The 22,147-nt window shown below is 46.5% G+C and overlaps 1 protein-coding gene across 1 annotated transcript in view; it reads left to right on the top strand.

The window, feature by feature from the left end:
- fbxo41 (F-box protein 41) overlaps positions 1–22,147 on the top strand; it is a 46,405-nt gene that overhangs the window by 774 nt on the left and 23,484 nt on the right. Inside the window, exons 2-3 of the mRNA XM_076727994.1 lie at positions 9,708–10,474; positions 11,428–11,657. Of these exons, the coding sequence (XP_076584109.1) occupies positions 9,926–10,474; positions 11,428–11,657 (779 nt within the window). The 5' untranslated portion in view covers positions 9,708–9,925. The remainder of the gene's footprint in view (positions 1–9,707; positions 10,475–11,427; positions 11,658–22,147) is intronic.

The following is a 22,147-nucleotide window of genomic DNA, read 5'->3' as shown; positions in this document are numbered from 1 at the left end:
CTCTGCAGTCAGACGCCTTCATGCGATTGGACTGAAGAGGAAAGTGTCCCAGAGAATCATGACTGAGTAATATTCACACTCTAATAGTACAATTCCCACGGGACGCCTCAAACTCTGCCTGAGCGGCTGCTGAGGTGACAAACATCAGGGCTGCTGGAGTTTGGGAGACTGTCACGTGAATACAATGCATGAGGAATCTGACTCAGAGTCAGTGGGCCTGAGCAAAGACTGCTGTGCTGGTAGGATCAGATGTGAGGAAAGTTGGAGCAGCCGTGCAGAAGAGCAGGAAGAGAAGCAGAAGATGTGTGATGGGATGAGCTCAGCTTTGATTTGGTTAAGATCACGGCTGATCTTCGGCTCAGAGTTGTGTATCTGCACTGCAGCAGTAAACAACACGCACACACATGCTTCTCGCCTGTGACCCCGCTGTGCAGAGCACACGGCCTCCTCGTGCAGTCTGAGATGGAGCTCGTGCAGGTTTGAGCAGTCGTGTGAATGTCGGTGCAGGCAGATGGTTTGATCACATGTGAGGCAGGAATTCATGCTGGTGCAGAATATTTCCTGTCTGTTGTGCTTAGCATCTCATGTTCCTGCTGCTGTGTCGGTATGTTGCTGTGTGCATGTGTGTCTGCTCAGTACGTGTGTGTGTGCATGGCTCAGAGAGCTGTTACACTGAATCCCATATTCATTACCCATGATCCCACAGCTGATACAGATCCACCGCTGTTGAAAACATATGAATGTCTGTTTACAGTGTTGTATCTGTGCTGTTTTGGGACAGTAAGAGAGGTTGTGTTTACTTTTCTCCTCATCGTGAGGCTGTTGTTTTCTTGTGTCCATCATCCCTGATGTTTGTCATTTAAAGTACACGTTTAAAGGGCAGACTGGTCGTACTCCATGTTTCTGGAAACACCAAAACAAGCGATGCGGTGGTTTTCTTTCCAAACTTTGTGACTTCATTAATCCGTCCCTCAGTCCGAGCCCATCAGCTCCTGCTGAAAACATGACTCTCGAAGACAAACAGTCACTAATGTTTCCTGAACAAACAGCTGGCCTGAGGTCAGATGAACGGACTAAATCAGGGTTCGGATACACAGTCAGTACTTTCCAGGAGGATCATGGATGTTTTGGTTTGAAGGTTTATTTTCTTCACTGATTAAACTGCAGATTATTTTCACCATTTATTGAATAATGTAAAGACATGAAACAGAGAAAATCGTCACGCTGGAGAACAAACCAGAGTGTTTGAGTTCTTCCTCTTCGAAAAACATCAAACTAGTTTCTGCTTAATTTTCTGTCCATCGATTAATCGTAAAGAAAATATGTATTATATTGAGTAAATATATATGTTACCAGCCTTCCCCTTCAAAATAAAAGCGCTCTCTCCTCTTGACAAATCCAAACCAGCTTTCAGGTCTGTGTCTAATTTCAAACTTCATCATTGTCTAGTTTCATGCTGTAAGTGTCCATTTTCTCATGTGATCAGACTGTTTTTCCCTTAAGCTGATCATTAATTTACGACTGTCTCGGTTTTCACTCTCGTTAGAAGAAGTCTGAGTGTGCCCCTGCACAGCTGGCTCAGGCGTCTCCGGGCTTCTCTCTTATTGTTGTAGTAAAATGATGATCATCCAGCCATCAGTCACAGATCAAGGATCAGGCTCAGGAATCTTCCTTCAGGACATGTACGAGCACTCGTGACGGCCAGTGACTGATCGTGGAACAATACTAAAGTGTGAATCGTGCTCATGTGACGTTCGCTAATTCTTCTTCATTGTTTTTAAGGTTTCCAAACCATCAGATAACAACATATTCCTTCTGATGGACAGGCTGAGCGGCATATGTCCACCCAGTTCAAATATTAATCTGCACTAATTGTCTGACTTCTCCAGCAGAAGCTTGAATATCATACCAACACAGGCTCAGGATTAATGAGTATAAGAAGACCTCAGAGACGGCGAAACGCTGCCACAAATCACAGAGGCCATTTTCTGCATCATTTCCCACAGACCTCCTCTGTAGAAGCTACGTCCCCAGTCTTGTTTTGGCTAGCACAGGAGGCTTAACGTACATACATAAGGAGCTTACTTGTGTTCTTTTAAGAGGATATGAGATACGGAGGAAGCCCGGTATCTTCTCCAGCTCTGATTGGATACGAAATTCCTCGATGGAGCTGACAAATGTGAACATATATGAGAGGCTTGCCTGCATAGTCAGCAGCAGCTTCGATTAGTGTCACTGAATGAGAGCTAAACACTCAGTCTTTTCTGTGTTTGGTTTGATTTTTACAGTGGCAGCATAATATCACAGTTACCAAAATGAAAGGGATAATCCACTCAAAGCGTGACTCGACTTCTTTAAGGGGACATATGTCAAGAAGAAAAAATGCTTAAAAGTTTGGGCCTGTGTGTTTTGGAAGGTGTAAACTGCCTCATAGACAAAGGATAAGATCAGGCATCTCAACACCATCAAACCAGCTGAGCTTGTGCTGCAGTTTAAAGTGTGAGGCTAACGTTAGCTGTGGCTATGAGAGACGACACGAAAACAACAAGAAAAAATAACAGTTCCCTCATCCAGGCTGCTGCTCTGGTTTTAGACTGGCTTCCAATGAGACAGTAAAACGATTAGTGTGCACAGATCACCTCAGAGTTTCCATCAAGTTCATCCATTGAGTCTCCGCTTCCTCAGTGTTATAGAGAGGGAAACAGTAGTTACTGGATGATAACTCCAGTTCTGTGAGTGCATGCCTGGCCTTCTACCTGCCTGTTATCACAGCTACAGTAAAGCACGTTGTTTGTAATGTGTGTAAACTTTTATCACGGCAATGACGGTGTTGCAGAACACACGTCGCACTGGAAGTGATCACAGCAGGATGCTCTTGGTGTGCATTGTTGACTGATGTATACTGGAGGACAGTTGTTCCTCTGAACAGCCGCGACAGACAGCGGTGAGCCGGGGAATGAGTCTGTCCAAGTCAATCCATCTCACTCACCATCTCAGCCTCGTCCTGACTCGGGCTCCAATAATGACGCTCGTGTGGTGTCGCTGCAGTGTGAGCTGTGCAGCTTTAGCTTTATTAATGCTGCTTCAGTGGGTGCTGGCTGGAGTCAACTCTTCTTTAGCTCTGTCTTTGGTCTCTACCAGCTCCTGAGGGGAAGATCTAGCCCTCTCGCTGTTAAATGTTCCACCAAATGGTCACCAGTGAGTCGCTAACTGTGCCTCTCTGCCGTTTCGTGGTGAACAAGCAGTGCACAGAGCTGTGTCTGAAAACAGAGGCTTACGGTTGAGAATAATTTTAGTTTTGCATCATGAGCTGTTTGTTGTGGCTAGACTATCATTGTGTCTGCTAAGGCCCGAAAATGACCGACAAGCACAGGAGTGACTCTCAGCTCATGTTTTATCACAGTGCTGCCTGGAAATACAGCGTCACAGAATCAAATGTCTGGAGATGACGAGCCTACGAGACAGAGAGCCATCAAAGAATCTCACTTTGACATGCTTATGTAAGAGCCGACTGTAGACGGCGTGAGGAGCCTTCACTAAACCTCTGTTCAGTCTGTAAAGGAGCCTGTATGTTGCAGCGCGGCCTGTCCGGGTCAAACCTCTGCAGGGACCTCGTCCATGTTGGCTGCTGTCACAGCGCTTGCAGGTGTTTTGTTTGTCTGGATGTGGCTTTATGATTTCATTGGCTGTGAAAAATGTGGAGTGGGTGGAGCACATTTTCCACCAGAGAAACACCGGCGGGGAAAACGGCTCATTGTCAAAGCGTAGTTCGATGCTCGTGTCACACCTCTCATACAGCACCTCCAGTGTTATGTACAGGAGCATACAGCTAACTGCTGATTGGAGTTCAGTGCTGCAGCATCTCTGGGTGAAGTTTTGCAGAGGATTGGAATGACTGTTGTGATACACCTTGACTCACTCTCCTCCTCACACCTCCAAGCGAAACAGATCTTTATCAGGAAGCACAGGGAACAAATCTCACCTGGCTGCAAGGTAGAGCTACGGAGCTGAACCGCTGAAGCAAAATCACATTCTGCTGGTAGCTGGTGACTTGTATTATTTATGAAGGAATTCAGACCAATTTGATCAGTTGATGTTCATCCTTTAGAGTTGACTGTCATTAGTGAGAGAGCTAGCTGATGTTTTATGCACATGGTGCAGAGTTTAAGGATTCTGTTGCAGTGACTGCAGCGTAGGCCAAAGTATCTTCAGATCATGTAAGGAGTGTGAGATAAATCAGTTTGCAGCTGGGTTATTGTTCCTCGGTGCTTCTGGTAATGTCAGCTGAGCCTGATGATGTTAAAGCCTTGTTGTTTTTAAATGTAAGCACAGTTTAGAGGAGACTCTCTTTGAGGGAGGAATCTGATCAGCGACCCCGTAACAAACATAAATGGACATTAGATCTTTGTTAAACCAGCAATGGCAGAAATACAGCACATACGGAGGCTTGGGCCGTGCAGGGAGCTGCAGCAGTAAACAGTGATGGCATCAGCATATCAGCAGAGAAGCAGTGAGAAGTGTCGCGCTGCACACCTGCATGAACACGACTGGCCGTTACAAGTCAGCTGATGGCCACTCAGCAGCCAATGATTGTGAAGCATGAATGTAGCGGCTGATGCCAGTCAGCTAATTAAAGTGGGACTTCAGTGATGAGCCTGAGCTAACACTGTTCTTCATTTCAGTAACAGTCATGTCATTCGCTCCTCGGGCCTCTGACACTGCCGGCACTGATCTAGTTCAAGTAATGCCAAACTTATCTGGAATATTTTCAGCAATCATCTCCTTCCATTCAGTAAGCGGTGGTCTGTGAAAACAAGGCCAAACCATCCGTATTCACAGCGATTTAAAGAAACAAGCTGCACTCGAACCAAAGAGAAACGTTAAAACCAAAACCTCAACGATGTTCGACCTACATCTTTTTTATAGTGTTAGCAGCTCTGCAGAGCATCCAAGTTAATTTACTTAATGTCCCCCTTTAGACAAGACTGTCAAAGGACACTACAGAGAACTAAAACCTGCTTCGATCTAATAAATCAGGAATGAATCTCAGAATGCCGAATGATTACACGCAGCATTCAAGTACATAGAGCACTGGGAGACAGCCGGTAGGTTAGCTGTGCTTTCCACGTTTTGACTGTGAGGAAAACTTGGCTTTAAGACGAAGACTGCACGGAGTGAAAGACACTTAAAAAGACAACGACCTTGGACAGGCTGAGTCAGAGAGGGATCGCCCGCTGGGATGGTTGAGCTTCAGTGTTGGAGTGAAATATTAAAATATTTAGCAGCGTGGATCTGCAGAGCTTGTGGTTTGAAACAGATGTTACTGGTGTTAGCTTCTGTCTTCTGCTCTTTAGCAGATAAAATGCTGCCGTGCTGGACGCAGCAGCACAGCAGGTACAATCAGGGTGTTTGTAAGCAGCGCTGCACCGGAGCGTCCCATACCTCCTAATTAAAACTGCTTAAATACTGCTGTGTACACAAACCGTTAGCAAGTGACCACATACCTGGAGTGCTTAAGATTAGAACATGCAGTAACATGGGAAGAGGGAGCGTACGGATGTGTGTCTGCACTGAATTCAGATGAAAAAACATCTTATTCCACCGAAGATTCAATACTGTGACATTAATGTGAGACATAAAGACACACACCACCAACACTATGAAGCTACGTCAGTCTCATTCACTAAGAGCACACACCGTTAGCACTGGAGCTGCCATGCAAGGTGCTAGCTTAGCTGTTAGCAGCATTAGCAGCGACTGGTGATCAATGTCTTTCTCATTCCAGTGTCAGTAAATATCAAAGAATGGAAAACTAAATGAAACATCATAGAAAAGGTCAGAATGATGAAACTCGTTTAGTTCCCTTCAAATGATGAAACAGGATTTTGTAAAACGATCACAGTACAATTATCCTGAAAGTTAAAGGAGGTCCGTTCAGTCTCACTCACCATTAAATGAAATCTTGATTAAATGTGCTGAGTGTGTTTCCTTCCTCATAAACAATTTACAGAGGAAGACTTTGAAACCTTCATCGTTAACATCGCGCTCGCTCGCTCGTCAGTCTTCTTCTTCGTGGCCTTTGTTGATGCATCACTGCGTTCGAACGTGCATCCTCATGCACGTGCACCCTCATGCACGTGCACACCGCCGCTAACGGTGCCTTTAATGTGCGATGGAGCTGAAAGGATTTGAAACTTATTTCACCGCTGTCATGACTTCTTTACCGTTTGTTAAGCTCTTCGTCGTCACCTTTCTTTGTCTTCTCCTCTTTGTCAGTTTGAGGATACTCTCCTGTGACTCCCTCCTGACTTAACGTGCAGAACCACAGAAGTGGACTGTGGGAGTTGGCAGCCTCCGGCTTTAAACACCCCTCGACTTTCTGCCCTGTAAACATGTGAACAGCGTTGCATAAAGAGCCTTTCAGTCCCGATACCTTCGCTCTCACTCATGACCTTGTTGTAAGGAGCCATGATCAAATCGAAGCCCAGGTTCTCCTTCGTTCTGGACTGACTTTAATGCCTCGTTTGACCGTCTGAAAGCTTCATGCGATTGACAGACAATGAAAATGAGATTGTTTCCCGGCAGGGAGCCTTTAAAAAGTAGCTTTCCATTAAAGGTCTGTGCATTAAGGTTGCTCAAGAAACTGAAATAAAACAACCAATTAGGGTGATGTTTCTAATGGCTTGTCATGCCAGTCAAGAATGTGGTCTGCTGCAGTATGAAGCAGTATTCAGATCTGTACTAATGACTGTGTTTTCCAGTCAGTCCAATCGAATGCAAGCAAAGATAAATCCAGCATTTAACATCAGTCGTAACACAGTATTTATTATAATGCATTAAAAGCATTAAAGATGTTTTTAAATACCATAATACTAAATTCTGTGCCACTCTCTGTGTGCTGCTTCACCACAGCACCAGGTGGCTGCTCTGTAGAATCACTATTACAGAGACTTTCTGTTCATGTTTGCGTCCCAAAATAGAGCCACGACACAAAGTGGGGCCCCGGGTTTGTGGCAGATGTGCTTCTGATCAGTGCATGAGTGACAAAGAAGCACTGAGAGTTTCCTGTTTGGCATCCAGCTGCTGTTACTTAAAGGACCTCTTGTATGTCTGATCAGTGTTGAGTCTCACAGCTTGTCAGTTGGCTCTTAAAACGTTAAGTTAAGTTAAGTTAAGTTAAGTTAAGTTAAGCTAAAAGGCCGCTGTATGCTGCATTCAGCTGCTTTGGTGATGCTCTCTAAAGGAGGTTCATCTGAAGTCAGTGTCAGTCCCATTTTCTGTCCACACATATCAAACCAGGTCTCGCCTAATGTTGTGGACGACGCGTCACGCTCCATCCCGAACTTAAACTTCTCTCCTTCTTTAAATCTTATGTCACGTTTTCCGTCTCATCTTCCAACTAAATCTGCTTCCATTCTTAATTTGCCGTGTGCAGATCGTGTCACAGGATGTTGTTCGTCTCATTTCATGCGTGTTTTCATCGTTGATTCTGTCTTTGTCTCAGATGTTTGTGATCTGTCTCCTCTTTTGATTGGTTGTTGCAGACTGCTGTATGTTTTTATAAGGATGTTTTTGGTCATGAAAAGTCAAATAATCCATTAGTCAATCGATAACTTCAATTATTTGGATAATCGTTTGGAAGTTGTGGCTTTTTTTTTGACATTTCACAGAACAAATAGATGATTGATTATCCATCTGCTCACTTTCAGCCTTCCTCGCCAAAGCTCAATAACCAGCTGACGCAGTAGATGCTGCACGCTTGTGTACGACTCTTAGTTCTGGTATGAAGGAAGCCGTCTTATGTGCTCCACACACGTCCACTCTTCACTAATCACAACGCGACATTAAAGGCAGTCCTCAGGGACGTCTCAGCTGAGCTCCATTGGCAGGATGTGACATGTGGCTACCAAACAGCCTCACTTCCCTCCATTTCCTGCCTGGTTAAATACCTCTCTTAGTAATCTTAAGCAGATGGGAACGCCTGCTGTCTGCAGTGTAGTGACTGCCTCTGTGAGATCCTCCTTCTTTAATAAGTGGGCACGGCTTGCCAGCACACTCCCTGCTCCAGCCTCACCAGACGTCTAATAACAGTCTCAGTGACTTCGGGGGATTTCCAGTGTATAAGCCCTCTGTGAGGAACGGCCCGCATCTGTGAGTTGTGATTACACCGCCAGCGTCTGTGCCCACCGCTCCTCTCGTTAATCACTGCTGCAGAAAGTTCTGCTTCAGCCTTGGATTGTTGTACAACGCCGCAGTTAAGAGTCCAAATAGTGCGTGCTGAGACGCAGACTGTGCCCAGTCTGCTGCAAGGGCTGCACTTGATATGCAGACCACGCTGTACGCCAATCCAAGTTCAGGGCTTTAATATACCCACTGGGTGGCTGATCTTTTTCAAAAAGGCACATTACAGTAGTGTTAGAACTTGTTGGATGAGGTGTGTTTAATATTCAACAGGATCGGCTGTTAGGACCTTCGTTCTTTGGCGGACCAGCGCTAAACGTGACGGAGCTTTATGGACAAACTGTTCATGCTAGAAATAATCAAGGCCACATGACAAGACGTGACTCTCTTACATTAAATCTCACATAACAGCAGTACTGATAAAACGCTTCCTGTGTAAATGGAAAGAACCTGTTCTCAAAGTGGCTTTGTTTGAAGCACAGTAGAAAGCTGCTGTCCAATGAAATAATGTGTGACGTGTGACGTGTGACGTGTGACGTGGAGTTACTGTTTGAAACCAGATTCTCAGATTCTGTAACGTGAAGACGACAAACCAGTTTTGTGAGGCAGACCTGAAGATCTGGCTGAATATTTTTCAGCGCAGTCTTGATCAGAGAATCGCGCTCTAATTAGAGGACCTGATGGATGGGAATTAACGGAGGTTGGCATGCTTAATTTTTATTTCACCGGGGGCATAACGCGCTGGGTAATTGGATAAACACAGTGATGCAATGTTCATGCAGCAGCTTGACTCTGCTCAGCATCCAAGCTGCAGATAGAAATGATAACTCATATGATGATTTAAAAGATTAAGTATTTTTTAAATATTTCTGCCACCAGACACCAGTCTGAACACAAGCGTTGTAGTTATCCAGGCGTGTTTTGTTCATTATCGGTGTGTAAATAATTGGCCCATGCCTTCCTTCAGTTTCTATTATTAAAAGTATAAGCAGCATTTAAAGCTGACGAGGAGCTGCAGAGGCGAAGGCTGGATGGTTACACTGAGTTATCAGATGCTCTTGTGAAGGACTTGGCGTATTGTCCGGCTGACCTCGTGGGCCTCAGACTGGAAGATGGATGTTGGCGCTAACAGCACTCTCGCTAATGGAGCCATTTCCTTCTCCCCACTCTTCCCCGAGTCTTCCTGAGTGTTTCAGGGTACAAGTACAGCAGTTTGCCTTTTAACCCTTAAACAAATACAGGCTTCACGTTTCAGACGGCCGGCTGCGATCACTGCAGCGTCACTGACACTGACCGCGTTCCACAAAGATGTGTCAGGAGCTCAGAATGATAATATGATGCCATTAATTTAAGGAAGTATTTCTATTCACTGCTGGGTGAGAGCTGCGCACACTGCATGCCACTTGTCCACTTTTTCTGCTTTTCGGCCTCGTTGGAGGAAAATTCAGGATATTTAATGAGACTCTTGGGGTAAATTCACAGGTTACAAACTTAAACTGACGTGGATTTTCTTGCTGTGTTTCTAGGACCTCAGGCAGAGGAGCCATGAAAGATGAAGTGAATGCTGCCACCATGTGCGGTCATGTGACTGAGCTGGGCTCCCCCATTGCTCCTACTGACTTGCCGTAGTCGCCTTGTTTTCACCATGAGAGGAACCGCCAGGCGTTTGACCTCCGTGCCCTCATACTGGCACCACTGTTGTGCCGCGTGAGCGCCCCCTCTCCTCCGGCGGTTACTGCACGGCATGGCCTCTCTGGACCTTCCATACCGCTGTCCTCGCTGCGGGGAGCACAAGCGCTTCCGAAGCCTGTCGTCCTTACGCGCCCACCTGGAGTACAACCACACGTACGAGACCCTCTACGTCCTCTCCAAATCCAACAGTGTGTGTGATGCCGCTGCTCTGCTGCCTCTAGTGGCCGAGGGAGCTCTCCTCACACCCGCCAACAACAACGACCCCTTCGAGCCCCTCCGGCCTTCAGCTTTGAAGGAGCGCCGCTTCCCGTGCCGTGAGCTTCCTTGCGCGGACGACCTGAGTTTAACCCCAGCCAACTCCAACACTGCAGCCAGGTATATCCCCAATGTGGAGTTTCCCCTGGGGGAGATTTTCATGAAGAAAGCCATGACGTCCGCAGACCCGGGTCCCCACGGAAACCCCAGCACAGCTGTAGCAGTGGCCGCCAATGTAGCGGCCAGCGCGGTAGAGGCGGCCTACGAGGAAGGCCTGGCCCGGCTGAAGGCGCGGGCGTTTGAGCGGCTGGAGCTGGACGAAAGGCTGGAGAAGCTTTCTGAAGAGGTAAATGAACACGTTTAACACGCAGCTGGACACAAACTCTGTATGTGACTGATGCTATGTTCTGTATGCACAAGGTCGAAGTGAAAGTTCAAAGTTCAAACATGATTTCACTGAGCTTAGCTCATGTTTTTCTCGCTTCAGCACCCCCTGGTGGTTGGAGCAAACAGTGCATGCTAATCATGACGCGAGGATCCAGCCAGGGGACGCTGAGAATGAACACAATGAAAGCAACACACACGTTTTCACAGAGATTATCTACAAACCAAAATCCTCTCAAGTGATTTGAAAGATGCTGAAATCACATAGAGATTCTGCACGTCGTTGCTTTAAGAGAGCAAAATGCTGACTCATCAGAGGGAACTTCTCCGTGTTGAAGGAGAAACTGCTCATGACGTAGTTGTAGGTTAATAAGTGCATCCCAAATTCCAATGAAGCACCGACGATTGCCTTCAAAGTCAGTGCTTAATCCATCAGTGGTGCACGTTTCATTTCACATTTCAGATATTTTCAGCATTTCCTGAAATGTTTGTGCAGCTTCGAAAGCTCTGAACGCTGTGTTGACTTCTGCAGGTGGGTCACTGCACAGCACAGAGGTCCTGACAGAAAAGACCCTGAACATGAACCTCACCTGCTCAGCAGCAGACAGAAAATGAGCCAGCTCGTTACAGCCGTGCGCCACATTTGATCAGTTACACTTAAAAATCAGTCCAGTGGAGCTAAAGTGGGAAGAACACGTTTGGAGCTGCAGTCAAACCAAAATGAGTGTAAGACCACGTATGATGTAAGATGTACACGCAAAACATGGACATGTGACGACGTTTGCTGACGGAAATCTTTGTTGACTAACGTGTTAATTGCTCAGTGAATGACCTCGTTAGCGTACCCGGTTATGCTCCATACCCTGCTGTGATCGTGGCGGGACGTTAGGCAGCTCAAACGCTCTCGTTTTGCAGGTGGAGCAGAAAATAGCGGCCCGTGTCGGCCGGCTTCAGGCGGAGCTGGAGAGGAAGAGCTCTGAGCTGGAGCGGGCCAAGCAGGAGAGCGAGCGGCTGAGCCAGGAGAAGCAAGACCTGGAGGACAAGGCCTCCGAGCTGTCCCGGCAGGTGGACGTCTCGGTGGAGATGCTCGCCAGCCTCAAACAGGACCTGGTGAACAAGGAGGAGGAGCTCAGTCACAAGCAGCAGTAAGTGACCTCTTAATTTATCAGGCTACAAATGGAACACATTCGCTGATCTTGGTCTCTAAAATCTGCTCGTTGTCTTCTGCGATAGTAAGTTTGATATTGTTGATAGTTTGCTGGACAAAGCAAGCGACCCGACCTGAATCGATGATGAAGATAATCTTGAGCTGCAGCTCTGATTTTCCCTGTGTGTCCACAGAATAACGCTCACACACCTCCTCTGTTCGGTGGCTTGTTGTCAGCCTGCCGGTCGATCCACCTCTCTGTTTACTCTGAGGTTACGCTCCACACGGCCTGTGGTGGAATGAGCAGTTTCTCCACCGCTGGCCTCGGTCCAGATAGCGCTGAAGCCTTCCTTTCTGCTGCTTTTATAAAACACACTGTCGTCCACACAGACACTCACGCCTCCTCTCCTTCACCTCTGCCTCTCTGCTGATGGTGTAATTCTCCGGCGTGTCCGCCCACCAGATGTGGTCAGCATCTGTCCCGCTGCTGTGTCCATACACCAGCGCCCTCCAGGGCTGCTTAGCCGCTCATGCCCAATGGGGAGCGGGACGGGAGCAGCTGGGCCGGCCGCCTCCCTCTCAGGCCCGCGCCTCCGTGAAGCTGCCATGTTGCTTCATGAGCTAGCTGGAAATAGAAGGAGCACTTGGGCAGAAATCACAGCGTGGTGATGCAAGTTCCTGCTGGCTCTGAATGTGATGAATTTGGAGCTCTCCCACAATGTGGCACAAAGAGCGACCAGGCTTTGTGTTTCTGATTTTCAGAGCTGTGATTGAAATGAATCCCAGAGTGATTTATGGTGATGCTATCTTTAGTTTCGACAGGGTAGAAACACGCGTGCTGTTTCCCACTGAAGACAAGTCAGATGCTTTACCTGTTTCCTCTTTCACTGATCAGGTTTTTTAAAAATGCATGGATGCACGAAGAGCACAGTTTCTTATTTGTGATTAACTACAAGAGTTTATGAAAGCGAAGAATCTAGTGGGAAAAGAAAGGTCTGGAAAAAGCAGTGGAAGAGATTTGATGTTTCTCTGAAAGCCTTGTAAAGGTGTCAGAGGAAGGTTTTAAAGATGTAGAAGATGAAGTCATTTGAAAGCCTCTGCAAACACCAACACGAGCTCTCTGCTTTCTGTCTTTGTTAACATGTCATTCAAGGATCATATTAAAGTCCGCTCCACGTCTTTATCTGACAGGACGGCCGGCCTCGTCTTTCTATCTTCCTCTCAGTGTTTATCGCTTCTCTTCGGCTCCTTTATCAGGCCTGAGTGTCAACAGAAGGTCAGAGACGCAGAGACGCTTTCCAAGGCCGCTAATCTCACCGCCAACACACAGCTGCGCATGTCACTGCACTGTGTGTGTGTGTGTGTGTGTGTGTGTGTGTGTGTGTGTGTGAGAATGTGCCATTTACCAACGAACAAATGTCACACAGGTAAAGAACACCGTGTGCGACGTGTGACATGCACTCAGTGCTCAGCAGCAGTTGACACCACTTTTACACCAAAATTAGCGACTTGTTTTTTTTCTTGGTGTTTCATGTTTGACGTCACGAACGCACCAGAACAGCTAACAGTGGAACGCGGCATGGAGGCCAGCGAGAACGCCGCCGTGGTCCCTTTATCGTATCTTCTGCTTCATGTTTCCATCGCTGCTGATCGAGCTGGAGCCGCTAAGTACCCGACGACTGCAGAGCACGAATGCTCTTTGTGCCCTTTCCCTCTGAAGACAAAAGCCAGATGTTTGTGGGCTTTTTCTCCAGTATGAAAAGGCTTAAGAGCCATTTTCATTATCCATTAACCTGCTGCTTATCTTCGATCAATACCCACCATCATTCCCCAGAAGCCAAGCAGCTGAAGACAGCTGGATTTATGCTAGAAGTTAACTTCTGTGATGCAGTGAAAGTTTGCTTTTCTTCTCTTTAGTCCCTGCAGCCATGTTTCCCAAACCTGCCAGCATCAGACCGGGAGGGTCATATTCTTAAACTCCCTGCCCACACACACACACACACACACACACACGCACACACGCACACACGCACGCACACACACACAGGTTTTCTGTCTCTGTCTCTCTGAGGAGAAGCTGGCAGTCAAACAGTAGCTCATTCAGACCCTGAAACACGGAGTCGTCTGAGGTGGAAAAAGAGCGTCACGGTCGCTGAATGTTGAGCTCAGATGATGACTAAGCAGCGGTTCAGACACGGAGCAGCTCGCCGGCTCAAACATGGCCGCTCATACACCGAGCTGACTTTGTGGAAACCTTTGATACTGACGAGTGACTCTGGAGAGCCTGTGAAACTCCTTCAAGGAGCGTCACGACGTACATCCACGGAGTCAAACGCTGAAAATCAGAGTCACCTCGCTGTGCGTTGCCATGCAACCGGAGGAAACTCCTACGAGCTGGCAGCGCTGAGCACAAACACATGACACCAGCCTGATGATTTATCCTGCACTCAAAATGCTGTAAATCATTGTGAAGCGTAGAGAGCGCCTCAGGTACACTTCATTATAATCTCAGTGTTTAGTTTGTGGCAAAATTCATTCACAAACAACCAAACACAGAAAAACACTCTGAAACCGTCAGAAAACACATGAAGATACACATCACAGCACACTGCAGTCAGAACTGGATGAACAACAGCTCCTCAAGCGGGGCTGCTAAGTGCTTTAATAGCAGCCGGAATAAACGAGAGCAGCTGTAATCAGCAGAAAAGTGGAGCCTGAGGAGAAACGAAAAATGGTGGGACGTTATCTCCATCATGTCTGCTGCAGATTCACTCCCATCAGAAAACAGCCTCATTCTGTGTCTGTCACAGAAATATGTCGAACAGTTTCCTCGTCTTTCCAGCTATTAATGGCTGCTTAACGACACGGCGAGGTTTATTCAGCCGCTGTTAAATTAGCACAGTTGCTGAAGTGCCGTTTGTCTTATTACTGTCCAGCAGATCATTTTGAAGAGATCTCTCTCAGTAACTGTGATCTTGTCTGTGACATTAAATACAGTTCAGTCTGTGATCCGTCTCATAAATGGAGGTGACGGCCGGCCTCCCGCAGCGCTCCTGCAGGAGGACGCAGCTCTGAGCTCCAGGAGCAGCCACACCGCCAGCCGCTGCTCCTTTCATGCTCTCGTGGGAAAAGCTGCTGTGAGGTGAACAGGCGGCTCATCCAGCGTCACTTCCACCTGTGCAGTGTTTGAGATCCAGTCCTTCAGCCCTGAAACCATCAGCAACTTCATATTTGACAACTGTTTGAATTATGAATTAATAATTTAAGACAGTGACAAACTTGTCCGTGTCCCAGCTCCCCAGTTATGCTGATTTGCTGCTTTTCTTAGTTTTATTATCTTTATCTTTTGACATCATTGAGACACATTACAGCAGTGATTGTTTGAGATTTATTTAACAGGTGCATGCACATAAATGAACGCTGCTGTGAATGTGCCTCAGAGAACCAAGAGGCTGTTTTTCATCTGTAGTCTCTGTACAGATGTTAGAAAGTCACCCTAAAGAAGGATATGACACACAGTCATGAAGTAATTTAACATTTAAACATCATGCAGGATTCTGTGTTGTCAGGTATGTTAAGGTAAAGGTATTCGCACCTCTCAACAACAAAATAAGATACAGGAAAATAAGGCAGGTTAAATAAAGGTGGAATAAAGGAAGTGGGAGCTGGAGCACACCTGGGAGGTCGTTCCAGGTGCACGAAAACTGAACGCTGCTCCCCCATGTTTAGTCTGCGGACAGTAAGCGGACGGCCTCTGTGGAGGGCGGACGGTCCTTTAACCCTCGGTGTGTTCTTAAGGTGGTACCAGGCTGATTTTGCACACATTTCTTAATGTGCATGTTAAAATTCAGGTCTGAGTCCACTCATGGTCTTCTGGCCTGGTCTTTGATGTCACTTCTCATCGTTCCTGTTTGAGTCCAAAGATTTTAGTTTTATTTTGGAACATCCAGTCACTGATTTGTTGGAGGCCCATAATATGTACAAGACATGAAGCAATGGACAGAAGGAGGACTATTAATGAACAAAGAAATATGTACCAAATAAAACAACACTGTGCTGCATTATTAGACACTAACCGAAACATGAATCATAGAAATCACATACAGAGGACTGAAGACACTAATCTGTCTGTGGTCTGCTTTCCCTTTGAGTCTGTAAGCCTTTTTATTTCATGTATTCTTTGGGGGTTTTCAGTTTTATGAGATCTTGGGAAAGTTATCTCTGTCATTATCTCCCACCTGTTGTCCCAATTGTCCAATCAGGATGCGCCCCAGACCCATTTGAGACCTTGAAGAAGGTCAAAACTGCTTTCAATTGTCCTGAACAAGCCACCTGACTAATAAAGTTCCTTTGAATGAATCAGTGCTCCACATGTTTGAAGACATCACCTTTGGCTTTAGGACATTTTTTGAGTACTTTTTTTCCTGACATTTCACAGAACAACCAAATCGATTCACTGAGAAAATAATCTAAGTTACAGATCATTGAAATAATGGTTAGTTGCATCAGATGCTTCCTTTGTTTTGCCTCTAATCTTCCATTTTGTCTCAGAAAGGTGATCATTGTAGGGTTCAGCCTTGCTGTGTGGGGGGTGTTGTGTTGTGATGTGCTGTGCAAACAGTGCAGGGGCTTCAGCAGAGGGAGCAGGTGTTGATGATCTCTGAGAGCGGCACAGAGAAAGCTCCTGTCAGGGTTTCATATCATATTCAGCACACACACGGCTGCTGCAGGAGGCCTCAACCCTCAGGCTTGATTTATTCCAACAACCAGCTCTGATAGAGCAGTGCCCTGTGCAGCACAGGGAGGCTGAAGGCTCTGAAGGCACCACAGAGCACCGAGGAGTCCTGCCGCTCGCTGTCACTGTGTCCTCCTAAAAAAACAGCTCGTTTTTCACTTGGCGGCCGTCTTGAATGCAAAGCGAAGTCGCCTCATTAACGACGGCGTCTGAAAGAGAGGAGCATGTAGCATTAGCACGGCAGGACCTCTGACGGCTTTCTGACGACAGGAGTAAGACCACGATCTGCAGCACGTCTACGAATGTGGACAAAAAGATGGATTTAATCAAGGCTCTGTGTTTCGATTCAAATGTTACTTTAAATATTATAAAAGTACCTCAGAATATGTCGAAGTATCACAGTACCAGTCTGTACAATTACTACCTGATGTGTGCTCTCTGAAACGTTATTCATTTTCTATGATTGCATGTCTGCAGTCAGATGGATTAAGGCTATAATGGCCAATATGAGCTCTAATAAGACCCACTCAGAGAGTTATGCTCTTCGTGGACTGAACGTACGCATGAACACACTGCATTCAGATTTCCAGCAGCGATATGAAGTGGCTTATAACGAGAAAGGGTTCGACATGGTACTAGATAACCCAGATTGCAGAGTGTGGATGTTAGCCCTCAGTGAGAGCAGGATTTCTGAGCGGAGGGCTGCTCACGTCCGTCATTAGATGGAGGAAACTGACGTGTGTCCTTGAGGCTGGATGAAACGCTGTGAGCGCGCAGGAAGCTGGACGGATGCTTCGCTTTCAGTGGACACGTCTCCCCTCGCTCTCGTTTTGTTAAGACTGACATGAAAGGTTGAAGTGAGCGCGGCGCGCTGCACCGCTGGCTGACAGACTCTGATTGTGGGAGTGTGAGGCGCTCGGGGATGTGCTGGGGTTTACTGTCAGTGTGTGTGTGGCTCTTCAGCGGGATCCTGATACTGAGACAATGCTGTCAGGAGTCTTCCTCTGTTTCTGAGCTGACGAGCCGTCGGAGAGCTGAATGAGGGCTGTTCGCCTGAAATTCCTGTTTATCCTGTTTGTGGTACTCAAGTCTGACACGTTGATCCTAATCATCCACTGGTCGACGGTCAGGAACAGTTACCATGTTACCGGATTTTCTGCTCTCCATTTTTTTTCTCGCTGTGAACCAAATATCTCAGAGTTTTGGGCCGTTGGTCCGACAAAGCAACAGGTTGTTTGCAGATGACGTCACGTCGCTCTTTCGTTGTGGCGCAAACTGCAGATGGAGGGCAGGAAGTGATTTTTCACATAGGAAATACTTTAACACGCTCAAAATGACGATGTTTTGCATCAGTTACGGTCGCTCCAATCAATCAAACCGACAAATGTTGTTTGTTCTTAAGTTCTTCTTCAAGTTTCTTAAATGCAAGAAATGGACAGAAAACAGACGTTTACCGTCTGTGCTACAACACGACAAACACTTTGTTAAATCAGCGTTAACGGTTTCACATGAGACAGATGGACGTAGCACCGCGGCGCTGAACGTTTGCTGCTCGTTAATCCACAGGACGATAAAAACTATGAACCTTCAAAAACCAAACCACAGTCATCTGGAGCACTTTGGTACCGAGGTCGTGGATCAACCGCTAACAGGAAGTTGTTTGCCTCCAAACTTTAGTTTTCTTGAGCAGAACGACGTCTGAATGAGCAGATAGTTGTTTTATCTGCTGACTCGTCCAACATATGTTCTGATTTTCTGTTTGTAACTTTCTCTCATAATTTCAACTTCCTGCCCTCCATCTGAATTTAACATCATATAACTGCAAACAACCCATTAGAAGACGTCACCACGGCCTCTGGGAACTTAAAATAGACATTTTTCCAGATTTTCTGACATTGAATATATTTACAGACTAACTGAATCCTGACTCTGGAGGTGTTATCTTTCAGTTGAATTTCTGTTTTTCAGAAAATGGAGCACAAACCGTTGCTGTCATCGCTGTAAAGAGGCGTTAGAGGACAGATTCATTCTGTTTCTGAAAGTCTGACAGCTGAATTTCAGGTGGCCTTTTCTCCCGTAATCAATCCATTTCTGTCATGCGTGTTGAAACGCGGCACATCGGCGCCTCGCTGCTGTATCTCGGTGACTCAGCCATCTGTGATTTGTAATTGGAGTTTAGATTTTGAGAGAATCGGTCGAGCCGCAATAAAATATTTACTTTCCCCCGACTGATCAGAGCCGAGACCTGGATTAGTGGTTTCTTGGGAAACCAGTCACGCTTTTGAAAACAGTCCATTTCAGCCTGCATGGCTTTCATCCTCCCTTTCTGCAGCCTTTCATCCTTCCTGTGTCACAGCTCCTCTCATGGAGCCATGCTCTCTGCACACCTCCTCACGCTGCCTTCCTCTTTGTGTGCTTGTGTGTAATGCATACAGATGTGTGACATTATGACATGATGACACAATGAATCTCGCTGAATCCGCCTGAAAAAAAACACACTATTTGATTCGGGCGTCAAAGCAGACAGACGCACGGCCGCCGTCCTTTGTCACGGCGCAGGAAGCTCGTATTCATGCAGCAGCCTCATCTTCCTCACGCGGCCCTTTCAGTCAATCATCTCGGCTCTTAAATATTAATGAGGCATGATTTTGAATTAATGGCCAGAGATGATGACAACTGTGAAAGGAGGCTGACCAGTGATTGTAATTAACATTTAAACAGAATCCTTCAGAAGATCATTGCTTATTAATCACGTCTCCTACAGCTGGATGTCTTTGCTGCACTCCACTGTTTGTTATGGCAGTGAAGTGGGAGGGAAATGAAACATGGCTGACTTAGCTAGTCATTATTCCTCTGAGAGCAGGCAGGAGCATAGGAAATACGTTGGAGCCCGTTTTCATTCATTTGATATAAAAACGTAGCTTCGATTGTTGTTTACAGTTTCTCAAGCCCTGAATTTAAGCTTTATATCCAAGAGCTTCGCATGTTAAATGCACATCAGGCAAACAAGCCACTTACTCCAGAGTCATGTGTGGAAGCAGCCGCGACCAGTAGCAGCGCTCTGCACTGTTCTTTTTAATCAGAGGTATTGATCGTATCTCAGCTGTTGTGCATCACTGTTCATGTTCAGATGTAGCGAGGCGCATTGTTTGCATCAGCACTCAGCTCTCGTATATAATTCAATCCGGACAGATCAGCTGAAGTGTGTAACAATACAAAGCTGGGAGATAAAACAGGATCCCCGGGAGTCGAGACGCTGGTGCTGGTGGAGCGAAGCCAGCAGGTGGATGATGGAAACTCCCGATATGACGACGATCATATTTAAACCTGTAACTGCTGATTTTTCGGCCACTTGGCTGCTTTCACGTCCAGCAGTTACAGAGCAGCTTCATCGTTCATTTTCCAATGAGTTTCCAATAAGTCCAATATTCACTTTTAGCTCCATTTTTGGTCTCTGCCAAATCCAGAGGGAAATATTTGACTCTTTAGCTGCTGAGTGCTCCACTATGTTCAGCTCCCAGTGTCTGTCAGCTGGTGCTCTACAGCGGACCTTTATAGCTTTTTTTGATGAAAACGATGCGATGGGAGCAGAGCGAGTTGGGGGGCCAGGCGGCGAAATGATGAGCTGAAAGATGCCATGAAGCTCTGTCAGGCCGTGGGGAGGAGCCGATTTTGATGGTGTTTCCAGCAGAGTGTGAGTTAGAGGCATTTTAAAGGACCGACGTGTGGGAGAGCAGAAGTGAGAAACTGTTCAGAGACATTCGCTTTTTCAGCCGAATGAGAAACATTTCTGTTAAAGGTTCCTTTAAGAAAAGAGAAGATGTACTAAAATGGACATTTAATGTTGAAAAATAAAGTGCTTCAGGTGATTCTGTGCAAAGCCAACCATGTTTCTAAGTTACTTCAAATAAATATTTGGCACTTATGAGCTGTTATTCTTGTTCTTATGAGCTTTGGAGGTGTTGGCAGGTAGATGTTGTTACCTTTGGACAGAGCCAGGCTTTTATCCAGTCTTTAAGCTAAGCTAACCGGCTACTCGCTCCAGCTAAATGTAGGAATGGCGTCAATCTTCTCACTGAACTATCAGCATGAAAGCAAAAAGCATGAAGTGTGTGTGTGTGTGGATGTTCAGTGTGTGTGTGAGATGGAAGCAGAGGCGCTGTCAGGAAACGGTGGTGGATGGTTTCCCCTCACCCGCCATCATGAATCCGTGTTAGGAGGACGCCGTCGATCCAGCGTGGAACCACCGGTGAGCCATTTTCTCTCAATCGCGCCCCGAACGAACAACCTGCGTGTTCATCACCCAGAAAAGATGGCGGTCTGCCTTCGAGCTCCCCCAGCGTTGTTTACCGGATAAACAGGCGTGTTTGTCACCTTGAGGCTTTATTTCCGAGGTGTCGGAGCGAGTCACGCCGTCACAGCGAGGTGTGTACATCCGAGTGTGTGTGTTCAAATCAAGATTGACAACAGGAAGCAGCCCCCCCCCCCCCCCCCGTCAAAGCTCCTGCGCTCTCTGCTTCCACATGACTGCAGATTTTCTTTAGCTGTCTGTTGCTTTCGCCTCTGCAGTGTTTTCTCTCCATTCCCTCGTCTTCGTGGGCCTTTATCAGCTCCAGTCCTCTGTTTTTTCTCCTGCTCTTCTCCCTGCGTGTCTCGTGGGATCTAGTGAAGATATATTTTTTTCCGCCCCCCCCCCCCCCCCCCCCCCCCCGCCCACCCTCCAACGTATCTATCGCCGTCTTTTGATCAGATTCCTGATTCCCTCTCTGTGAGGATGAGTGCCTGAGCTGCCGGGCGGTCTGCTGCGTCCGTGCAGAACCGAAGGCTTTCCTGTGTTGCTCGCAGCGTGTTCCTCCTCATGGGATCTGTCTCCTGCAACAACAAAAATCTGATACAGTTGAATAATTAAGACGAATTCCAGATGCATTACAACTCACGAGCCACAACACAAACAGCCTAACGCACAGCGCATGCAGACCTCGCACAGCTGCTCTGCTAACAGCAGTCAGATAGCTATATGTTATTATGTGGGAGGCTGAAGTGAAAACAGTGCTCAGCTCATTGTTCTCCATTCATCTACTTGAATAATTGGAGCAAAACTTTCGCTTCGGGGTGCTTAATCATACATTAGCTACAGCCTCCGTCATTAAATCAAAATAAATGATACTTGGGCTCATTAGTTGTGAAATGCATCACATACAGTAGGATGAATCAGAATGTAATCAGTGGCTAATGCATGTTACTTTGACCTGAGCACGTCACCACAGTGTCTGCCTTCCTTCGTGGTCAGTGCATCTTTTTGGATGTACACAAGGCCTCACAAGCCTCATCACTGGAGTTTTCAGCAGATTCTCCATCTCAATCTGATTATTTACTAAAGCTAATCCTGTGCATATATTGCATAAAGCATATCATTTTCTCATCAGTGCCAAGTTCGACCATCCCTCGTTCCTTCCCTTCCTTTCGGCAAGGCAGGTTTGTTTGTATAGCACATTTCACACACAAGGGAAATTCAAGGTGCTTTACATATTGTGTTAGAAATAAACGGGAAATATACAAACAGTGAGGCTCAAATTAGATCTCTTCCCAGGAATTAAAAAGAGAAATATATGCCCAAGAGGTGCAGATATGAGTGTGAGGTGGATGACGGTGAGTGCTTAAAGCTGCGCTCAGCATGAAAAGAGAGAGTGTAAACTCATCGTTAACTTGGTTAAAAGTGAGCTTTAAAACCTCCAGTTTGGCTTTGTGTCCGT

Source organism: Chaetodon auriga, chromosome 4, assembly GCF_051107435.1.
Source record: "Chaetodon auriga isolate fChaAug3 chromosome 4, fChaAug3.hap1, whole genome shotgun sequence".
NCBI classification, from domain to species: domain Eukaryota; kingdom Metazoa; phylum Chordata; class Actinopteri; order Chaetodontiformes; family Chaetodontidae; genus Chaetodon; species Chaetodon auriga.
Note: the sequence above shows the minus strand (reverse complement) of the source record. Positions and strands in the feature narration are given on the sequence as shown.